The 19981-nt window shown below is 37.4% G+C and overlaps 1 protein-coding gene across 1 annotated transcript in view; it reads left to right on the top strand.

Annotated features, from left to right (window-relative positions):
• LOC140148763 (dynein axonemal assembly factor 9-like) overlaps positions 1 to 18874 on the top strand; it is a 59449-nt gene extending 40575 nt beyond the window's left edge. The window contains exons 33-36 of the mRNA XM_072170818.1: positions 8581 to 8846; positions 10071 to 10136; positions 11183 to 11276; positions 18021 to 18874. Of these exons, the coding sequence (XP_072026919.1) occupies positions 8581 to 8846; positions 10071 to 10136; positions 11183 to 11276; positions 18021 to 18133 (539 nt within the window). The 3' untranslated portion in view covers positions 18134 to 18874. The remainder of the gene's footprint in view (positions 1 to 8580; positions 8847 to 10070; positions 10137 to 11182; positions 11277 to 18020) is intronic.
• The last annotated feature ends 1107 nt before the right edge of the window (positions 18875 to 19981 follow it).

The following is a 19981-nucleotide window of genomic DNA, read 5'->3' as shown; positions in this document are numbered from 1 at the left end:
AAAACAGCTAATAATGTAGGCCCACTACAAAACAATCATGTGAGCAAAACCAAAAGAAACAAGTGGGCATACATCAAAAGCAACAAAGCAATTATGGGGAAATAATGTAATGCAAAGCAAAAAGAAAATGATACTAATTAACACCGAAAAATGCAGTGTGCACAGGAAATGGAAAAAACGAGAGCGAAGACCAAGTAACGAACTGTGCAAAATGCAAAAAACAATGATATACTTTGCTAGGATGCACAACAGCAAGATTCACGAGAGCATAAATCAAACAAAATGAAAGTATTATGCATCAAAGCAATAATAGGCCTGTAAAATTACAAAAATCAAATAACATTGTAAAAATTACAAATCAAACAAGCAGGAGAATATAATTATAATACAAAATGATTAGAGTAAAAACGCCAAAAATCAAATATACACACTGAGTAAAAATTAATATAGTCAATTTCAGATGATGTTCGAAAAATGCGCGTGTGAAGACAATGAAGATGACCATAATGCACGGAGTATGTGATGAAGAGTTGTAAAATGTAATGAGATGATAACAATCTTGCACGGAAAATAATTCGCGGAAATGCAATCCAACAAAATAATATAATATACCAGGGAGAGGTTACTAGCACATCACCCTGGCATTTGTAGAAAATAACAAAACATTAAATAACACAATGGCGGAAAGGATGGGGTTTCTAGCGTGATTTGAACATCGGTAGAGTTGTTGCAATGCAATGCGAATATCAAATGAGATGTATCTTGGCTAATATCATTGAGATGACGAAAAATAAGGATCACTAGAGGAGAGGTTACCAGCACTTCACTCTAGTGATTATTGCACAGAAAACACATAATATTGGAATGCAGAAACAATATCTCTCGATGATAAAAACGTAGAAATGCAAATATAACGCCATTACGTTGCAAAAATATAATGAACAATGCACGGAAATTAAATCGCGGAAAATATGAAATAGGGGAGAGGTTACTAGCACATCACCCTGGAAATTGAAATATATTATAAAACACTAATTAAAACATTGGCGAAACAGATGAGTTTTCAGGCGTGATTTGAACATCGGCACAGTTGTTGCTTGGCGAATATCAGTTGGTAAGCGATTCCAAAGAGATGGTGCGGCATAGGCAAGCGCTCTTTCTCCGTGAGAACTTCGTGCTCGGACGGCTGGTTTTCAGTAGATTATCACGCAAGATCTTAATCGTCTTGAAGGAACATAAGGTTGTATGAGATCACAAATGAAGCCAGGTGCCATGGCATTCATAGCCTTGAAGGTGAGCAGAAGGATTTTAAACATAGCTCTATATTCCACAGGAAGCCAATGCAATTGGCGTAGTAAAGGTGTGATATGCTCACGGCGAGATTTGCATAAAACTAAACGTGCTGCGGTGTTTTGCACGCGTTGTCTGTCTGTCTCTGAGATATATATGTCTGTCTGTCTGTCCACATATTGGTACATGTAAAGGAATAATGTAATGCAGAGTAAACATTTTTGTAATAAATTGGTATCATATTCAAAATGTAATACATAATAATTAATATACAAATGAGATAATAATAATATTATTATATTACAAAATAATACTTACAATACTGTGGTGTGTGAGATGTAGATGCCACAGAAACTCAGAGCATGTAGAGTTGTGAACAATATGAGTTGGATGCATACATTTTGCAAAAGAAAAGTCCAGCTTTGATGGCTAAAAACAGACCCAAATAGAAAACCATGTCCCTATGGAGAAAGTTATTCCATAAAGCTGAAAGTGACATCTCTCTCTGAATGTTCCCATGCAAAACCTCTTAATGAAATTGTGGATATACCTGAAGACTATTCATTCTGCCATCAAGTTGAGATAATCTTCCCTGGATATCACTATCCTCAGAAAGGTGGTATCTGACAGTGAGTTTACACTGGAATGGAAGAACTACCCTGGGTGTGTTCTGTACAATGTTTTCAAACACTTGCAACAAAAATTGATGTTTTTTGTCAGAATTGTTGGCAGCAGCATTATTCATTGCTCCATGATGATACAATGTCAATAGAGTTCGCAGGCAGGCATCCTGGATTGGAAGAACTCTACCAGTTGTGTTCTATACAAGGCTTTCCACACTTGCAATAACAATTGTTGTAGTTGGCAACAGCATTATTCATTGGTCCATAATGTCAGTAGTGTGCGCAGGCATGCATCCATATCTTGAATAAAGAAGCCTACATACTTCAAAAGATGCCACTTGCCTAAGTAATGCAATACCCAATCCAGCTCTTCAACAATTCAGCTCTTTCTCTAAGTTAACAATCAGATTTTACGTCTTCCCATTACCAACTGCAACCAACTTCTCCACAACTTTTCCAACACTGTGTTTCTCCTTCAACATTGCAAGGACCTCCAAAAGGGTGTTTTTCCTGTCGGCTGGTTTGGAAATAATGGCAGTGAAGTGAATATTTGACTTCTCAGGTTGACTTGGGTATATGTACATCAATGAATTCCTCAGGTTGGGAAGAAACAAAATTGGATGTTGACATGAAACCAATGCCTTCATTATTATGTATGATGTGTGTTTCCTGTTGGCTGGTTTGGAAATATTGGTAGTGAAGTGAATATTTGACTTCTCAGGTTGACTTAGGTATATGTACCTCAATGAATCCCTCAGGTTCGGAAGAAACAAAATTGGATGTTGACATGAAACCGATGCCTTCATCATCATGTATGATGTGTTTCCTGTTGGCTGGTTTGGAAATATTGGCAGTGAAGTGAATATTTGACTTCTCAGGTTGACTTGGGTATATGTACCTCAATGAATCCCTCAGGTTCGGAAGAAACAAAATTGGATGTTGACATGAAACCGATGCCTTCATTATTATGTATGATGTGTGTTTCCTGTTGGCTGGTTTGGAAATATTGGTAGTGAAGTGAACATTCGACTTCTCAGGTTGACTTGGGTATATGTACCTCAATGAATCCCTCAGGTTCGGAAGAAACAAAATTGGATGTTGACATGAAACCGATGCCTTCATCATCATGTATGATGTGTTTCCTGTTGGCTGGTTTGGAAATATTGGCAGTGAAGTGAATATTTGACTTCTCAGGTTGACTTGGGTATATGTACCTCAATGAATCCCTCAGGTTCGGAAGAAACAAAATTGGATGTTGACATGAAACCGATGCCTTCATTATTATGTATGATGTGTGTTTCCTGTTGGCTGGTTTGGAAATATTGGTAGTGAAGTGAACATTCGACTTCTCAGGTTGACTTGGGTATATGTACCTCAATGAATCCCTCGGGTTCGGAAGAAACAAAATTGGATGTTGACATGAAACCGATGCCTTCATCATCATGTATGATGTGTGTTTCCTGTTGGCTGGTTTGGAAATATTGGTAGTGAAGTGAACATTCAACTTCTCAGGTTGACTTGGGTATATGTACCTCAATGAATCCCTCAGGTTCGGAAGAAACAAAATTGGATGTTGACATGAAACCAATGCCTTCATTATTATGTATGATGTGTGTTTCCTGTTGGCTGGTTTGGAAATATTGGTAGTGAAGTGAATATTCGACTTCTCAGGTTGACTTGGGTATATATGTACCTCAATGAATTCCTCAGGTTCGGAAGAAACAAAATTGGATGTTGACATGAAACCAATGCCTTCATTATTATGTATGATGTGTGTTTCCTGTTGGCTGGTTTGGAAATATTGGTAGTGAAGTGAACATTTGACATCTCAGGTTGACTTGGGTATATATGTACCTCAATGAATTCCTCAGGTTCAGAAGAAACAAAATTGGATGTTGACATGAAACCAATGCCTTCATTATTATGTATGATACCTCCCATCATCAAGTTATTACTCTGGACCCTAATTGCAAAACCACCATTGTGAAATTCTTGAAGACAACTGATTGGAAACTGTCAGCAAGAGAATGTGGAATGATGCCGAGATCTGGTAAAGTTTCAGTTATGATTATAAGTGCTTGTCAGCAATCTTCTTGATCTCCTCGACATTGGATACTCATCCAGTTGTGTTCTGTAACATGTTTTCCCACAGTTGCAACAACAATTGGTGTGTCTTGTCAATATTGTTGGAGTTAGCAACAGCATTTTGCATTGCTCCATGATGATATAATGTCAATAGTGTGCACAGGCAGGCATCCATATCTTGAATAAAGAGGCCTGTATATTCTTCATAAGATGCCACTTGCCTAAGTAAGGCAATACCCAATCCAGCTCTTCAGCGCAGTATTTCTGTAAGTTAAAGATCAGATCATATGTCTTCACAACCTTTCCAATACTGTGTTTCTCCTTCAACATTACAAGGACCTCCTAGTCTTCTCTGGTTGACTTGGGTGTACGTACCTCAATGAATTCCTCAGGTTGTGAAGAAACTAAATATGATGTTGACATGAAACCATCATCATATATGAAAAAATCTGGTGTTTCAGAAGTACAATCTGTGATTCTTCCGATGGAGACGCACTGAAATGAAATCATCAACACATAAAAGTAAATAGTTTTGAATTTGTATCTTAATTCCTCTCTCATTGGTGCCATGGTGGTACTTGAGTTGAACTAAAATTATTTAATAATAAGGCACTTAATATAGTGCCCAATGCCAAAGAGGCCTGTAGGTGCTTTACACAAAAACGTAAATACTACAAGAAATTTAAACCATTACACAAGGAAAATTTACAAAGATAAATCTATAAAGTACAATGAAAGAGTGACTTGCACCCATAAGCCTTAAAGTCCACATAAAAAAATCTATAAGCAGTTATAAAACCAAAAAGAAATATTTTAAATCTGCAAGGGAAAAATCCCAGTAACATATATTATAAAAACACATGAAACAATATAATCTGCAGATGTTGCACAGACTGGCATCTGTATGGCGAGTGTTATGTGGCCCACAGAGAAAAATAAGCAAAAACAAAAGAAACAAGCAACGACAAGGCAAAAGATGAAGAACAAAGACAAAAATTATTCATGATAATTAAATTGGCAAGTGGCATAAACAAACTACACAGTTGGATTGTTAAAGAGATGGATTTTCAAGTGTTTTTGAAAATGGTAAAAGATGTGGTTTTCCTGATGGACTGTGGCAAGCCATTCCAAAGCTTGGGTGCAGAAGTGGAGAAGGCCCGCTCACCATAATAGGATGTAATATGTAGTAAGAAGATCAGCAAGATATGGTGGAGCAAGTCTGTGAAGGAATTTGTAAGTGAGAATGTGGATCTTGAAAGCAATGCAGCCCTTTATTGGTAACCAATAAAAGCTCATTTCGTCGCAGAGAGTTTACATCCACACGATATATGACTTCGAACACAAGTCTTAACGGCACTGTTCTGCGCCCGCTGAAGTTTTGAAATAGCAGAACTTGAAAGACCGTTCAACAAGCCATATTTATTTGAGTTGAGCTTCAATGTTACATATGCGTGGACCAACCACTCTGCCGTAGAGTGGTCGATATATCTGTGAATGCTACTTATCTTTGATATTGCAAGAGAGGCAGACTGGCAGACCTTGGTAACATGTGATGAAAGAGTCATATTTTGGTCCATGGTGGCACCAAAGTTGTGAGCCTCATAAGATAGTTTGACTTAGGGACCAGTCTTGTCATGCAATGCTGGTAGATAGCAATAGTGATAAATCTTGATGTTGTGTTGATTTTGACCAATCTTCACACACTGAATTTTCAGCCTGCATTTTTGTGAAGCACCCATGGCAAGTTGGCTACATGCGATGACATTGAAATTACATTCTCCAGGAAATATGTTGTTGAATTTGCTAATAATATCTAAATGGATTTCATGAACACATAATGTTTCAATTACAATCAAAACCTTTTTTATAATGCATGTAATGAGAAATAATTCTAAGGGGGACTGAGTTGTTACAGAAACTGTGCAATTGATGGAGAGGTTTCAATTGTTTGGTGATGGAGTTTTATCATATTACCGGCAGGCTTATACTTACTATATTATTCAATACAAACTGCAACAGTCTGGTACCTTGAAACAAACTAGGCTCCAACTCATGGTCCTTACCGTCCCCCTGAAATAGATTCTTTCCTACCTGTCTCTTAGTGATTGTAGCATGAGCCAAGCCTCGAAATAAGCAGATCTGGACCAGGAGCCACACATTTGGAAAAAGCGGCTCCTGGTCCTGTGATTATCTAGTGAACCAGGAGCCATTTTTAAAGAGCTAGGAGTCATTTAGATTTTAATTGTACACATTAAATACAAAAACCGGTTTAACTACCAGGTTCTAATTTTTGTTTCAATGTAGAGCCTGGTTCACTTGACTTGATTTTGGTGTGGACCAGGAGCCAAAATGTTATGACCATTGGGTAAATGGCTCCTGGGTGCCTACTTATTTCGAGGCTTGGCATGAGCACATGAAAGGTCCTGTATCCCTCAGATATCTCCTAATGAAGGATTATTCCGCCTTCCAAGACATGGTATTTACTATCTCTCGTATATTGACGTCATGGCTAAAGGCCCATGACGCCAATATTGACCTTAGCTTTCCTAATTACATCAACGAGCCATCCAGCCAAAGTTAGTTTATATTTGTTGTGTTATATCTAGTGAGTTTTGCTATTAGAGCTCTCGGCTTTCCACCACTTCTCGTGTTCTTTGACATCTTATGCATGCAGTCGATGTCCTCTGGTTTCAATTCTATGTCCAGGTTTTCTTTTACAAAGTCTCTTCTGAACATAGCTTGACAATGTAGGTTTTCAAAAATTCAACTTGTATTTTTAAGCTTTTTACCTCTCAAAATATGGTACTTAACACATTGCATTGTGGGATAGTTTACACATCACAGAACAAAATTGATTTTATTCACATCCATGAGCAACAAGAAAATATCAGCTGAGTCAGCTTTTACTATATATAACATTTTAAAATTCTAAAATTATGTCATGCACACATTTTAGTGGAAATATATGTGGCCTAAAGAATATTTTCTAAGGATCTGCAGTGACATTACACTTCCGGGCGTGGAAGCTTATTGTTCAGTGCACCATTTTAACAGTCTCTTAGTTGGCTGCCGGCTCAGCGTTTTTCTGAGATGTGACAAATAATTGCTGAATCAGTTTTCCCTTAATGCTCACTAGACTAATGCGATCAATGTACCATCTGAGTATCCGAACTGGACAGTTTAAACGGTCTTTACAATGTATAGAGTGAGGGTTCAGAGGAGGGAGAAATACAGGAGAAGCTGAAAAATTAGATCTTGCATTTTTCGCCAGAAATCCTGGGCAAAAATTCAAGGTCATCCCGCTAAAAAGAATGTTCTTGCCTATAGCTAGTGCATGAAGTTCAGAACAGCGCCTGCCCGAAGCCAGAGCAATCAGAAAGACCGTTTTCAGAGTTAGGTCCCGCCTGAGCTGGTTCAAATGGAGGACCTCTCAGACATTTCAGGACAGTAGGAAGATCTTAGGACAGCATGATCTTCCTAGCTGGTGGTCTCTTAATAATAGTATAGTATAGTATATTTTATTCACACACAAATCGTGGCCCTCAGGCCAAATTACAAGTGGTTTACAATATTAAAAACAATTAAACATTAAAAAATACAGTATCAATATTAACAAGGAAAAATACAGCAACTGCTGTTGATAGAAAATAAAATATTGCACTTATTCAAGACATCATTCAAAAACATTATAAATACACACCATTAAAAGGCTAAAATTGCCTCAATATTTCCATATTTAAAAAGTCAGAATATGCAAAATAGTTCAGGGCATTTAGTTATTCAATAAATTGATAAAGTATGAAATAGCGCTGTTTTTGAAACGATCGGTCCTTGCATAAAGTTGAGAGATTTGATTTGCATTGCGAAGGACCCTGCCATGACTCTCCAGTCTGGTAGGAGGGATGAGATCTTTTGTTCGAATAGAAGCAGAAAGCCCTTCGCCAACTTACGACAATGGTCCTCCCTCCTATCAGCTAGAGAGTCTAGCTGGCACAGATTAAGAGCGTTATCATAACCATCATACAATTTGCCCAGAACTATTTTGCAAGCTCTTTTTTGCAGCTGCTCCAAAGTATGATCTTGAGTTGTGGTGAGTGAGGAATGCCATACTACATCCGCGTATTCAAGTAATGGTCGTACATATCCTTTGTAAACTGAACATAATTCCTGGGTATTAAAACCAAATCTTTTTAAAATCCTAAGCATATACAACCGACGATTGGTTTTGGACACAATTTCAGCAATGTTTCTATCCCATTTGAATAAACATACCTTCAATAAGGTGATAAAGTTTTTATTGTTACCAACTGAAGATCCATCAGGAAAGCCTTGATGGACTGCCTGAATGGCAGATCTATAGCCTTTGACAGTAGAAATTTGCAGACCATTATCTTGTAAAAGATCTGCGACCAGGGCCGTCGCTAGAGGGGGGGGTATGGGGTGTGACACCCCATACACAATTTTGTCGGCAAAATTCGATTGCTGTCGGCAAAATCATGTGACTGTCGGCAAATGTAGTCAAAGGTATCCCACTGTGCCATTGTGTGAAGAATTGATTGATATGATCTCAATTTGCTAACAGATTCCGACCAGTTGATGGAGGTACAATATGTCACACTCAGCCAGCATCTGAACCTTACAGCAGCTCTTGAGTCACCATCAGCTCGTCCTCCTGCACCGACCTCTCCAAAGCATCCTCAACCACCGGGTTCAGCTGCTACCAATGGTAATAGTGTGATGAATGGACCTAATGGTGATAACAATGGGGTTGGTTATTGCTTTGTGTTCACTGGCTGTGAGTTGAAGGAGACAGACTTAAAGGAATGGCTTAGGGCTTGTGCAAAACAGGTAAGGTGCAAGGAGATATAGATATACCATAAAAACTCAATAGTTAGCATATGTGTTGACTATCGAGCGCTTTTAAAACATGTAAACATGAAGAACTCCATCTACAAAAGTGTTTTGAGCAAATCATCGATACACATAGTTATATATAAACAAGTAAACCGGCAAATGTGTGTCTCAACCCCATTAGCTCAGTTGGTAAAGCGCCAGACTTTGGTACAATTTCATGTTTTCAAAAGCGCTCAATAGTAAGCACATATGCTAACTATCAAATGAATGAAAACGAGTTAAGTTGTGAGGTGTGCTTTATCAATCAACTGAAGTAAGCTTTTAACTAATTTTTTGCATGCACAAAGCTGAACAGAATTGGCATGACCAAAATTGGCTATGACTGTGAAGTGGGACTTCTATATTTTATTTACTTTACTTTTGCATTTCTGAAAGTGTGATATTGCTCAATCATGATTGTTTAGCCAGTCCTAGTATATATAAATAAATATTCCTAAATAGGAATGTTGCAACAAAATAGACAACCAATTTTAAAAATGAAGGTAAATATAATTTGTGTAACTTATTCTCATCACCCTTTGATTGATGTCTTTGATCTAAGTTAGGTTCTTTGAAAATAAACTACTTGCTGCCTACTAACAATTTGACCAAATGAATCATGAGTGGACAAAGTGATCTTGTATGCAGTTTACAAATATTGTGATTAAATCAAGGGTACTTGCATTTCTTACCTCATCTTTCCATAATCATTCAAGATACTTCAGAAACCTCTGATTTTAAAACGCTGATCACCCCCAATTGGCTGCAGGCCTTATATTAAGTATGCCTGGACCAGGAGCTAAAATGAGCTTCTGGTCCGAAAGATAGCTCCTGGTCCTATAGTTTGTAGTGTAAAATATTGGACACACCAGGAGCCAAAACTTGGCAACCATGGGGTAAAAAAAGCCTGGGTGCCTGGTTAATATAAGCCTTTGATTGGCTGTATTCATGGACCATTTTACAGTTAAAGGCTTGGTATAATTTGGAGTTGTGTGCCTTTTTATAACCGGTAAGATGCAAAAAGCAGACATAGAATTTGAGAGTGAGTGTTATAGAAGTTTAAGAAAATCTTTTTGGATGTTAAGTTGCCACAAAATTATACTGATTGATTCATAGATTAAACATGCTTTATATTTTGTGCTACGTAAGCCATATTATTGCCATATTGTTTTATTCCAGAAACCTGTCAAAAAGGAATTGAGGACCAAGGCAGCACTGAGTAAACAAGAACTACAGAAATTACAGGTAAGCAAAGGATCATAACAAATGTCCAGGCCAGGATGCACCTTGTCATTTGTCATGAAAATGTACCCCTAAACAAGTATCACAAGTGAAACAAATATTTCTTACCCTAAACAAGTATTGACATTATCTTACCCTGTAAACAAGAAAATCATGTTACTTTCCAACCCCAAAACTAGGCAGATATGCACAACTAGCACTATACACTTTCTGAAATGTTATTATTTTAGATTATCCATGTTACATACGTTTCTTGTCGTGTTTGATTTGGAAGTTCTCTTGTATTCACATTTTGAAAGTGAACTGGCAATATTTGTGGGGGGTGCAATTTGCTCAACGTGCACGGGTTCGAGTCCCTGTCCCATCGCCGTGTTGCGCTCTTGGGCAAGACGCTTTGCCTCGCTTGCCTCACCTCACCCAGGTGCAATGGGAAGCTGTTAGGGGTAGTCACAGTTGTTACAGTTACTGATGAACTCTGCACCATTTGTAGGCAGCAAAAGTGATCCGGGCATATTCTAATGATGGCAGAATAAATGTAAAGCGCTTTGTGACTGTTTACAGCATAAAGTAACTATATAAATATCTACATTTAAATGTCTACATTTATATCACCTTGAAATTGCACAAAATCCACTCTATAGACGAATCCAACGAGCCAAGTGATGGTCAGAACTCAGACGGCCATTACTGGGTCCCGTCTGCACAAAACTGGTGTTCTTACTGCCCAATTGGGTGGATTAAATCCGCTTAAAAATCAATGTTGAATTGTATTGTGTTGTAAGCTTTCATCATTCTTTTGTCTACGTGTAACTTATTAACAGGGGTGATGGAATGCTGTCTAATATCCCGCCAAGGTGACATCATTTCACATTTAGGTGGAATAGAACTAAGGGAGACCCAGCTATGGCTGCCATTGAGGTGTAGGAATGTGTGAAATTGGATTCGTCTATACAGCAGTTAAAGTCACTTCCCAATTGCACAATATTGAAATTATCACCATCCATAATGGGATGACACTGACATTTAATCATTATATCTCATAATTTCAGACCAAACATCATCTAGAGCCTCTTCCACAAGGCTGGTTTTACAATGGCCATCAGTATGTAAGCCTAGGAGGGGATAGATCCAATCAACATCCTGGTGAGTAAACGATCACTGTTATTTATATGGTTTAACATCCTGATGAGTAAATATATGGTGTACAGATATATTGCTGCATGTATCTGTGGGGAAGTATTGTTCTACTCTTTTGGTGCCATTTTCCAGAATAAACTGTTATCACATTAAGCTTGCTAGAAACTCCTTTATGACACACCTTGTCAAATGCTCCTTTGTTGTCCAGGGTAATGAGACGCACTTTGTGATCTCTATCTAGAGCCTTGGACCATTGGTGAGAGAGAATGGTTAGAATGTAAGCTGTGCTGTGATATATCTGTGGGGATGTATGTTGTGCTGTGATGAGGTCTAAAACCAAACTGTCTGCCTGAAATGAGATGATTTTAAATATAGAAGATATGTATTCTCTTGAACTTGGAGTATTTATGTACAAGAATTCCATACATGAGTTACCCAATTCATTTAATGAGTATTTTACAAAACGTTCTGACATCCATGACTACCAGACAAGACGAAATAATGATCTCCAGTTAACAAAAAATAAAAGAGTTTTTTCCGACCATTCCATTCGAACAGCGGGCCCATACTTTGGAACTCTCTAGATAAAAAATTAAAGACTCAAAGTCCATAAAACATTTCCATAAACACCTTAAACAAAACCTTATCTCTAAGTACAATTAGGCCATTCTCGAGCACTGTAATTTGTCATGTCTGTTAGTCATTTTATTTATTTTGTTGATTTCATAATCTTTGTTTTGTTTTTTCGTCAGGGAAAGGCAATTCTCAGGCCTTATTGGCCTTCCTGCCTTTTCCGCCATATTGTGTTTCTTTATTTTTGATGTAGTTGGAACTTCAACTTGGTGGTACCCCCCTTTACTTCTGGAGCAGGTTCTTCTGCATTCTCAAGTTGGCATTTTTTTTGCAAAAGTCTGTCCTAGTATTTCATAATATCATTAATATTTGACATTCATTTTTGTGCAATATGTGATGTGCCGCAAATGAAGTGATACACTATCCTGGGACAAAATCTACTGTTCAAACAACAAATTTACAACATATATTCATACATTTAATAATCAGCTAAAAACTTGACTTCAAAATGACTTAGCTTTTTATCAAATGTTGTACTAAAATGAAAGAAACAAAAAGTCCCAAAATAATAGGTGAAAAAGGTTACATTTGCATAAGTTCATGACTAAGTTACACATCACTGTTCAACAATCCACACAAGTAAAATCAAACCGAAACTATATGGTCATAAGTACAAGATGATTTTTCCCTCCAAACACATGTCACCACTTATTTATTCACTTTGAAGAAAGACATTCTGTTAAATGACCTTGAAATTGCATAATATGCTTTTTCATGTTGTGTACAATGAAAATAATATTGCAAATAAAGTCAAAATGTATATCAAAATAGGGAATTAAAAAAACAAGAAGTTAGAAGAATCAGTTTCTTTTTTAGGGGGGAACTTGTGCGCCATGTATTGTGCCAGTAGGTGACTTTTTGATACATTATAGATGGGCTTCATCACTGCAACCATGTCTGGGTAAATGGATCTTGAACTGCTTTGTAAGTGTTGGGTTTTCTTTCTTTCATCGTCTTTCTTCTTACACCAGGTACCAATTCTTGTTGGGCAGTGCCTGTGGTTATTGGCATAATGATTTAAGCCAGCCATTGCTTGCCACTGAGTTGCCTTTGTTATTGCTCAATGCATTCCCATAGAACCTCTGAAGTGTATCTATTGGATGAGTCAGTCGGTGGGCACCACCTAACAGCTTTTCATCAACTAATTTCACTCAATGCGGTGAAGCTACATTATATTGTGCCAGTAGGTGACTTTTTCTTACATTATAGATGGGCTTCATCACTGCAACCATGTCTGGGTAAATGGATCTTGGACTGCTTTGTAAGTGTTGGGTTTTCTTTCTTTCATCGTCTTTCTTCTTACACCAGGTACCAATTCTTGTTGGGCAGTGCCTGTGGTTATTGGCATAATGATTTAAGCCAGCCATTGCTTGCCACTGAGTTGCCTTTGTTATTGCTCAATGCATTCCCATAGAACCTCTGAAGTGTATCTATTGGATGAGTCAGTCGGTGGGCACCACCTAACAGCTTTTCATCAACTAATTTCACTCAATGCGGTGAAGCTACATTATATTGTGCCAGTAGGTGATTTTTTCATACATTATAGATGGGCTTCATCACTGCAACCATGTCTGGGTAAATGGATCTTGGACTGCTTTGTAAGTGTTGGGTTTTCTTTCTTTCATCGTCTTTCTTCTTACACCAGGTACCAATTCTTGTTGGGCAGTGCCTGTGGTTATTGGCATAATGATTTAAGCCAGCCATTGCTTGCCGCTGAGTTGCCTTTGTTATTGCTCAATGCATTCCCATAGAACCTCTGAAGTGTATCTATTGGATGAGTCAGTCGGTGGGCACCACCTAACAGCTTTTCATCAACTAATTTCACTCAATGCGGTGAAGCTACATTATATTGTGCCAGTAGGTGACTTTTTCTTACATTATAGATGTGCTTCATCACTGCAACCATGTCTGGGTGAATGGATCTTGAACTGCTTTGTAAGTGTTGGGTTTTCTTTCTTTCATCCTCCTTCTTACACCAGGTACCAATTCTTGTTGGGCAGTGCCTGTGGTTATTGGCATAATGATTTAAGCCAGCCATTGCTTGCTGCTGAGTTGCCTTTGTTATTGCTCAATGCATTCCCATAGAACCTCTGAAGTGTATCTATTGGATGAGTCAGTCGGTGGGCACCACCTAACAGCTTTTCATCAACTAATTTCACTCAATGCGGTGAAGCTACAATATATTGTGCCAGTTGGAGACTTTTTGATACATTATAGATGGGCTTCATCACCGCACCATGTCTGGGTAAATGGATCTTGAACTGCTTTGTAAGTGTTGGGTTTTCTTTCTTTCATCTTTCTTCTTACACCAGGTACCAATTCTTGTTGGGCAGTGCCTGTGGTTATTGGCATAATGATTTAAGCCAGCCATTGCTTGCCGCTGAGTTGCCTTTGTTATTGCTCAATGCATTCCCATAGAACCTCTGAAGTGTATCTATTGGATGAGTCAGTCGGTGGGCACCACCTAACAGCTTTTCATCAACTAATTTCACTCAATGCGGTGAAGCTACATTATATTGTGCCAGTAGGTGATTTTTTCATACATTATAGATGGGCTTCATCACTGCAACCATGTCTGGGTAAATGGATCTTGGACTGCTTTGTAAGTGTTGGGTTTTCTTTCTTTCATCCTCCTTCTTACACCAGGTACCAATTCTTGTTGGGCAGTGCCTGTGGTTATTGGCATAATGATTTAAGCCAGCCATTGCTTGCCGCTGAGTTGCCTTTGTTATTGCTCAATGCATTCCCATAGAACCTCTGAAGTGTATCTATTGGATGAGTCGGTCGGTGGGCACCACCTAACAGCTTTTCATCAACTAATTTCACTCAATGCGGTGAAGCTACAATATATTGTGCCAGTTGGAGACTTTTTGATACATTATAGATGGGCTTCATCACCGCACCATGTCTGGGTAAATGGATCTTGAACTGCTTTGTAAGTGTTGGGTTTTCTTTCTTTCATCTTTCTTCTTACACCAGGTACCAATTCTTGTTGGGCAGTGCCTGTGGTTATTGGCATAATGATTTAAGCCAGCCATTGCTTGCCGCTGAGTTGCCTTTGTTATTGCTCAATGCATTCCCATAGAACCTCTGAAGTGTATCTATTGGATGAGTCAGTCGGTGGGCACCACCTAACAGCTTTTCATCAACTAATTTCACTCAATGCGGTGAAGCTACATTATATTGTGCCAGTAGGTGATTTTTTCATACATTATAGATGGGCTTCATCACTGCAACCATGTCTGGGTAAATGGATCTTGGACTGCTTTGTAAGTGTTGGGTTTTCTTTCTTTCATCCTCCTTCTTACACCAGGTACCAATTCTTGTTGGGCAGTGCCTGTGGTTATTGGCATAATGATTTAAGCCAGCCATTGCTTGCCGCTGAGTTGCCTTTGTTATTGCTCAATGCATTCCCATAGAACCTCTGAAGTGTATCTATTGGATGAGTCGGTCGGTGGGCACCACCTAACAGCTTTTCATCAACTAATTTCACTCAATGCGGTGAAGCTACATTATATTGTGCCAGTAGGTGACTTTTTCTTACATTATAGATGGGCTTCATCACTGCAACCATGTCTGGGTGAATGGATCTCGAACAAGATCACCACCTAACGGCTTTTCATCAACTAATTTCAGAAAATAAAAGTACAGATTTTGTATTATTACACACATGTCATATGAATACAATACTCCTTTATGGGTTCTGCTTTGCTTATTAATTATATGCCACCAACTTCACCAAGTCTGAAAATTGTTGGAGAGTGTAACCCTGTATGAATTGGATAAAATTGCTTGTTCATATGAAGTGCAAACCTTTGGGTTTCATGCAACGCCTTTTACAAATGACTTAGCCTCCCTGGTTACATATCACCAATGGAATAAATAATCACTTAAAAATCTGACTGCCCTTTATATACGAAAATGAAACATTAATTATAAGAACTAATATGTGCTTTGTGTCGATGCCAGTGGAAAACCATACACTCCAGGATCAATGTAATGAAATATATATTCAAGATTGAAATATTTCACTTTAAAAAAAAAAGAGAAACATTTTCCATACCTTCGTGTTTCTCTACCAGATGTCTCAGCCTGGTACCCATCCTCTTCTGGATGTAGGCTATGCACTCCTCATTGATTATGGGCACATGCTCCTCATATGTCTTTTTCCTTTGAACTCTTGCAAATGAAGACGAGTCTCCATCTCCTACATAAGTAGTATACCTTATTCTCAGGATTTCTTCCAACCTGTATTTCACAAAGTTGGAATTTGTATCATTTCATTTACAGGATCCTCTTCATGAACAATACTACAATGTATAGGATATATGCCACATTAAAAAATAACACCAAAAACATGTAATATGCAAACTATCCTGCAGCTACACTAATGTAAGAGATTAAATACAAGGTGGGACACATATGTATTTTACATAAAGTAAATTAAGTAAAGTAAAGTAAATCATGATCATTTATAGTGCACTAAAATGTTGTTGAAAAATCTGGTTTTACCCAGACATTTATTGAACAAAAGAAAGATGACAAAAACATAAACAAATTTAGGAGACACAAACCAAGGGTGTTTTACAAATTGTGCATTAACCTGTCAAATAAACGAGATATTCCTTCTGCTTCCATTGCCTGGCTTGGGCCTACAAAGGTTTGTGGACATGTTTCACCATGGACTACAAACCACTTTAAGTATTCCAAACTAGACTCATTACCTTTTACTGCATTCTCTGTGAAAATAAAACCCAGAACATAATATTTGAAAAAGAAGGACAGACGTTATCCAGGGGGAACCCTGGAAGATCTGCAAATTTGGCAGATTTTGATGAATAAAAATAACATCAAAATCTGACTTAAATTGTGACATGAATGTAATAGAATGTACAATACACAGACCTAATGTGGGCATCAGAATTAATGGGATTTTAGACACAAAAACTCCAAATGAACTGTTCTAGTCCCGGTTCTAGTATAGATCATAGCAAAGCCCTAAGAAGTGCTGGGAATTTAATGAAAAAATTGAAGGGCAAAAATGCAATCTGAAATTATAGAAATTAATAAAAATCAACCTGATGGGGATCCAGTGGGCAAAGCCCCCGGAAGCTCTTGCAATTATATGTATTTGGAGTGCAAAAAATCTTTTAAATCTGGATAAAAATATACTGATTATAGGGCTTTTTAAAACTATATAGAGAAAAATAGGGAAACCTTAAAGATATATGAAATATAGGGCCGCTTGAAGTCCTACATGGAACATCAAACATGATTACTTACACACAAAGATTACAAATATATTCTGTGTCCAGTATTTCTTCAGTGTTAACACTAATGATGGCACACACAAGGCAGTGATGGGATGTAAATCCACGGTTTTCCATGTCCCATCAAATGATGCTGCACAGTTGACAACCAAGTCAACAATGTCAGCTTCCATGTTTGATTCTGAAGACACCCTGGCACCATGTCCAGAGAAATTGGAAGCCTCTTCAATCTTCCGGCAGCTTTAATTTTGAGTTCCTCTGTAATATCAGTTAACTGTCGTAAAACAATATGCTTGTTAAGGTTATGGATTATGCATATGGAAGCCAATGGAACAAAAAGTTCCATATGAAGTAAACATCAATGTAGAAAACATGATTTTTAAAACAAAATCGTTATTGAACTTAATTTTTTCATACTGGGTGAATCCGAAGGCTGAACCCAGTATGACACTAAGTGCACAATTATTTCCTGTACCATACCGATGCTGAACCTAAATGAATTTATCATACCACTAAGTCATTCTAAATATTGAAATAATTAAGTTTATAGACATTCCAATTGTTGCAAAAAAGGAAAAAAATGTTACCCTCCTCCAACACACACACACCCCATGGCCACTCCTCCATCCACCCGTAACATGACAGATTGAATACTTGACTATTTGTTAAATTTATGAAAAACAAAGTGTTGAAATATAGCAATGATTCCTTAAAACTAAAGTAAAAGCATGGCACAAAACAGAACTCTTGAACTGATCAAAAAATTACAGTTGATGTAAAATTTGCTAGATATCAGTATTGACAAATGGATGCAACTTTTTTATATTCTACTGTTTTTTCCCTACAGAAATGGACAAGTTTATCTCTGATTATCTTGAAACCGTCAATGCTGCCGTTAAACTGTACAACAACAAAGTGGACAATGAGGAGTTTGTTGATCTGTTTCAAAATGTACATTGATTATATAGTCAGGATGTATTCATGCAGGTCAACAAGTGACAACTGAGCTCAGATCACATTTGTAGTTCCAGTATTCAAAGCACCAGAAATTACATACTGGAGAGATGAGTTCCTGTGTCTTTGTCCGTCATACACACCCACACATGAGACATAATTTTGTAGGTGGTGAAATGAATGCCTTTAAAAAGTTTCCAAACTTTTTCTGACATGTCTGATGACTTATCTATCCAATGTGCTGGAGGGCCTAGAGGATTTAGTTTGGCCTTTTTCAGTGGATTTGTTTCTTGTTGATATTACCACCATCAGTTATATAATATTGAATGATTTTGATTGTGATACAAGAATATATTACACAAGAAGTGCAATATTTTTGTATCAAGTACAATTTGGAAAAATATTGCACATATTGTACGAGTCGAAGTCAAGTGCAATAGTTTTGTATCGAGTGAAATATATTCTTGTATCACATGAAAATGAGCAATTCAATATTATTATTATTTAAAATAATTGTATGTGTATGGAATCTGATTAAAAGATCTATGATTAAAGGTGGGCGACCCGATCACTAACTTCATCTCCCAATTTTAAGATTTTGATATCAGACGATAGCTCACATTTCTCTTAAAATACACTCCCAGTATAAAATTTACAAAGATACGTTTTGTTTAGATGGCATGAACAAATAAGTGGTAACCACAACCATTACTCTATGGAGCATTGTTATCCTAATTGTTATACACAATTGTGTACATCCATATCAAAATGATGCACTTGTCGGCTGCTACATGTGTCTCATTTCACAAAGTAGCTAGGAATAAATACCAGACTCATCTCAAGTGGAGGTCACTTCAAATCAATTCACATGGTTTAGGAATACAGAGAACATAATACATACCTTAACCATGTGACTTGGGGATGATTTGAAGTGACCTCCACTTGAGATGAGTCTGGTATTTATTCCTAGTTATTATGTGAATGAGACACATGTAGCAGCCGACAAGTGCATCCTTTTGATATGGATGTACACAATTTTGCTTACAAGTAATATAAAAACTGCTGGGTCCGAGCAATGCAATGTACCAAAAAGTGGATATTTTGTCCTAAATAAATTTCTTTTATAACTTAACCGCAACTAAGAAGTTGATAAGCCTCAATGTAAGATAGAAAACACAATATAAAAAAGTCCGACCACCCACCTTTAGTCATGGAGTTGCTGTAATATGAAATGATACATGTACATGAGTTGAAGTTATCATCTTTTTTACATAGGTCATGATAATGGCAAGTGCTTACATAGATGTGGGCAATTTCACTGTTGGAATATTTCTTAAATCCGTCCTAGCAAACTGTAAATTTTGCTTCATGAATGCCACACTTAAACCAGAAAAGCAATGCTATAATTTGTGCCAATTGTATTTCCGTCCACTTAGTTTGGTGCTATCTTGAAAGACCAAAAGCACATTTTTAAGGCGTCCTAAAATAGGCCTTAATTGTATATTGTGTATCAATTGTGTATCAATTTCTATAACAAGATCACCTAATGGAGGTTAACCAAACCATTTGTGTTGTACATTGATAAATTGAAAGGGAAATATTTGTATAAATGTTTGTTGTAAATTTTTAAACAAATGGCCAGCCATTTCTCAGCAAATAAAGTAACTTCTTGACCATGGGCTGATACACTGATAACCTTAAATGTAAAAACAATGGGCCAGCCTTTTCTTAGCAAATGAAGAGGCTTCGGGGCACTACCATCAAAAAAAGATGTTCAAGGTGCAATGAAGATATGCAATGATGAAAACCAACACATAAATACCAAAAACATAAATATATAGTGCCTAAGGGTTT

This window comes from Amphiura filiformis, chromosome 3 (assembly GCF_039555335.1).
Source record: "Amphiura filiformis chromosome 3, Afil_fr2py, whole genome shotgun sequence".
NCBI lineage: Eukaryota > Metazoa > Echinodermata > Ophiuroidea > Amphilepidida > Amphiuridae > Amphiura > Amphiura filiformis.
This window is presented reverse-complemented; position numbering and strand designations above follow the sequence as displayed.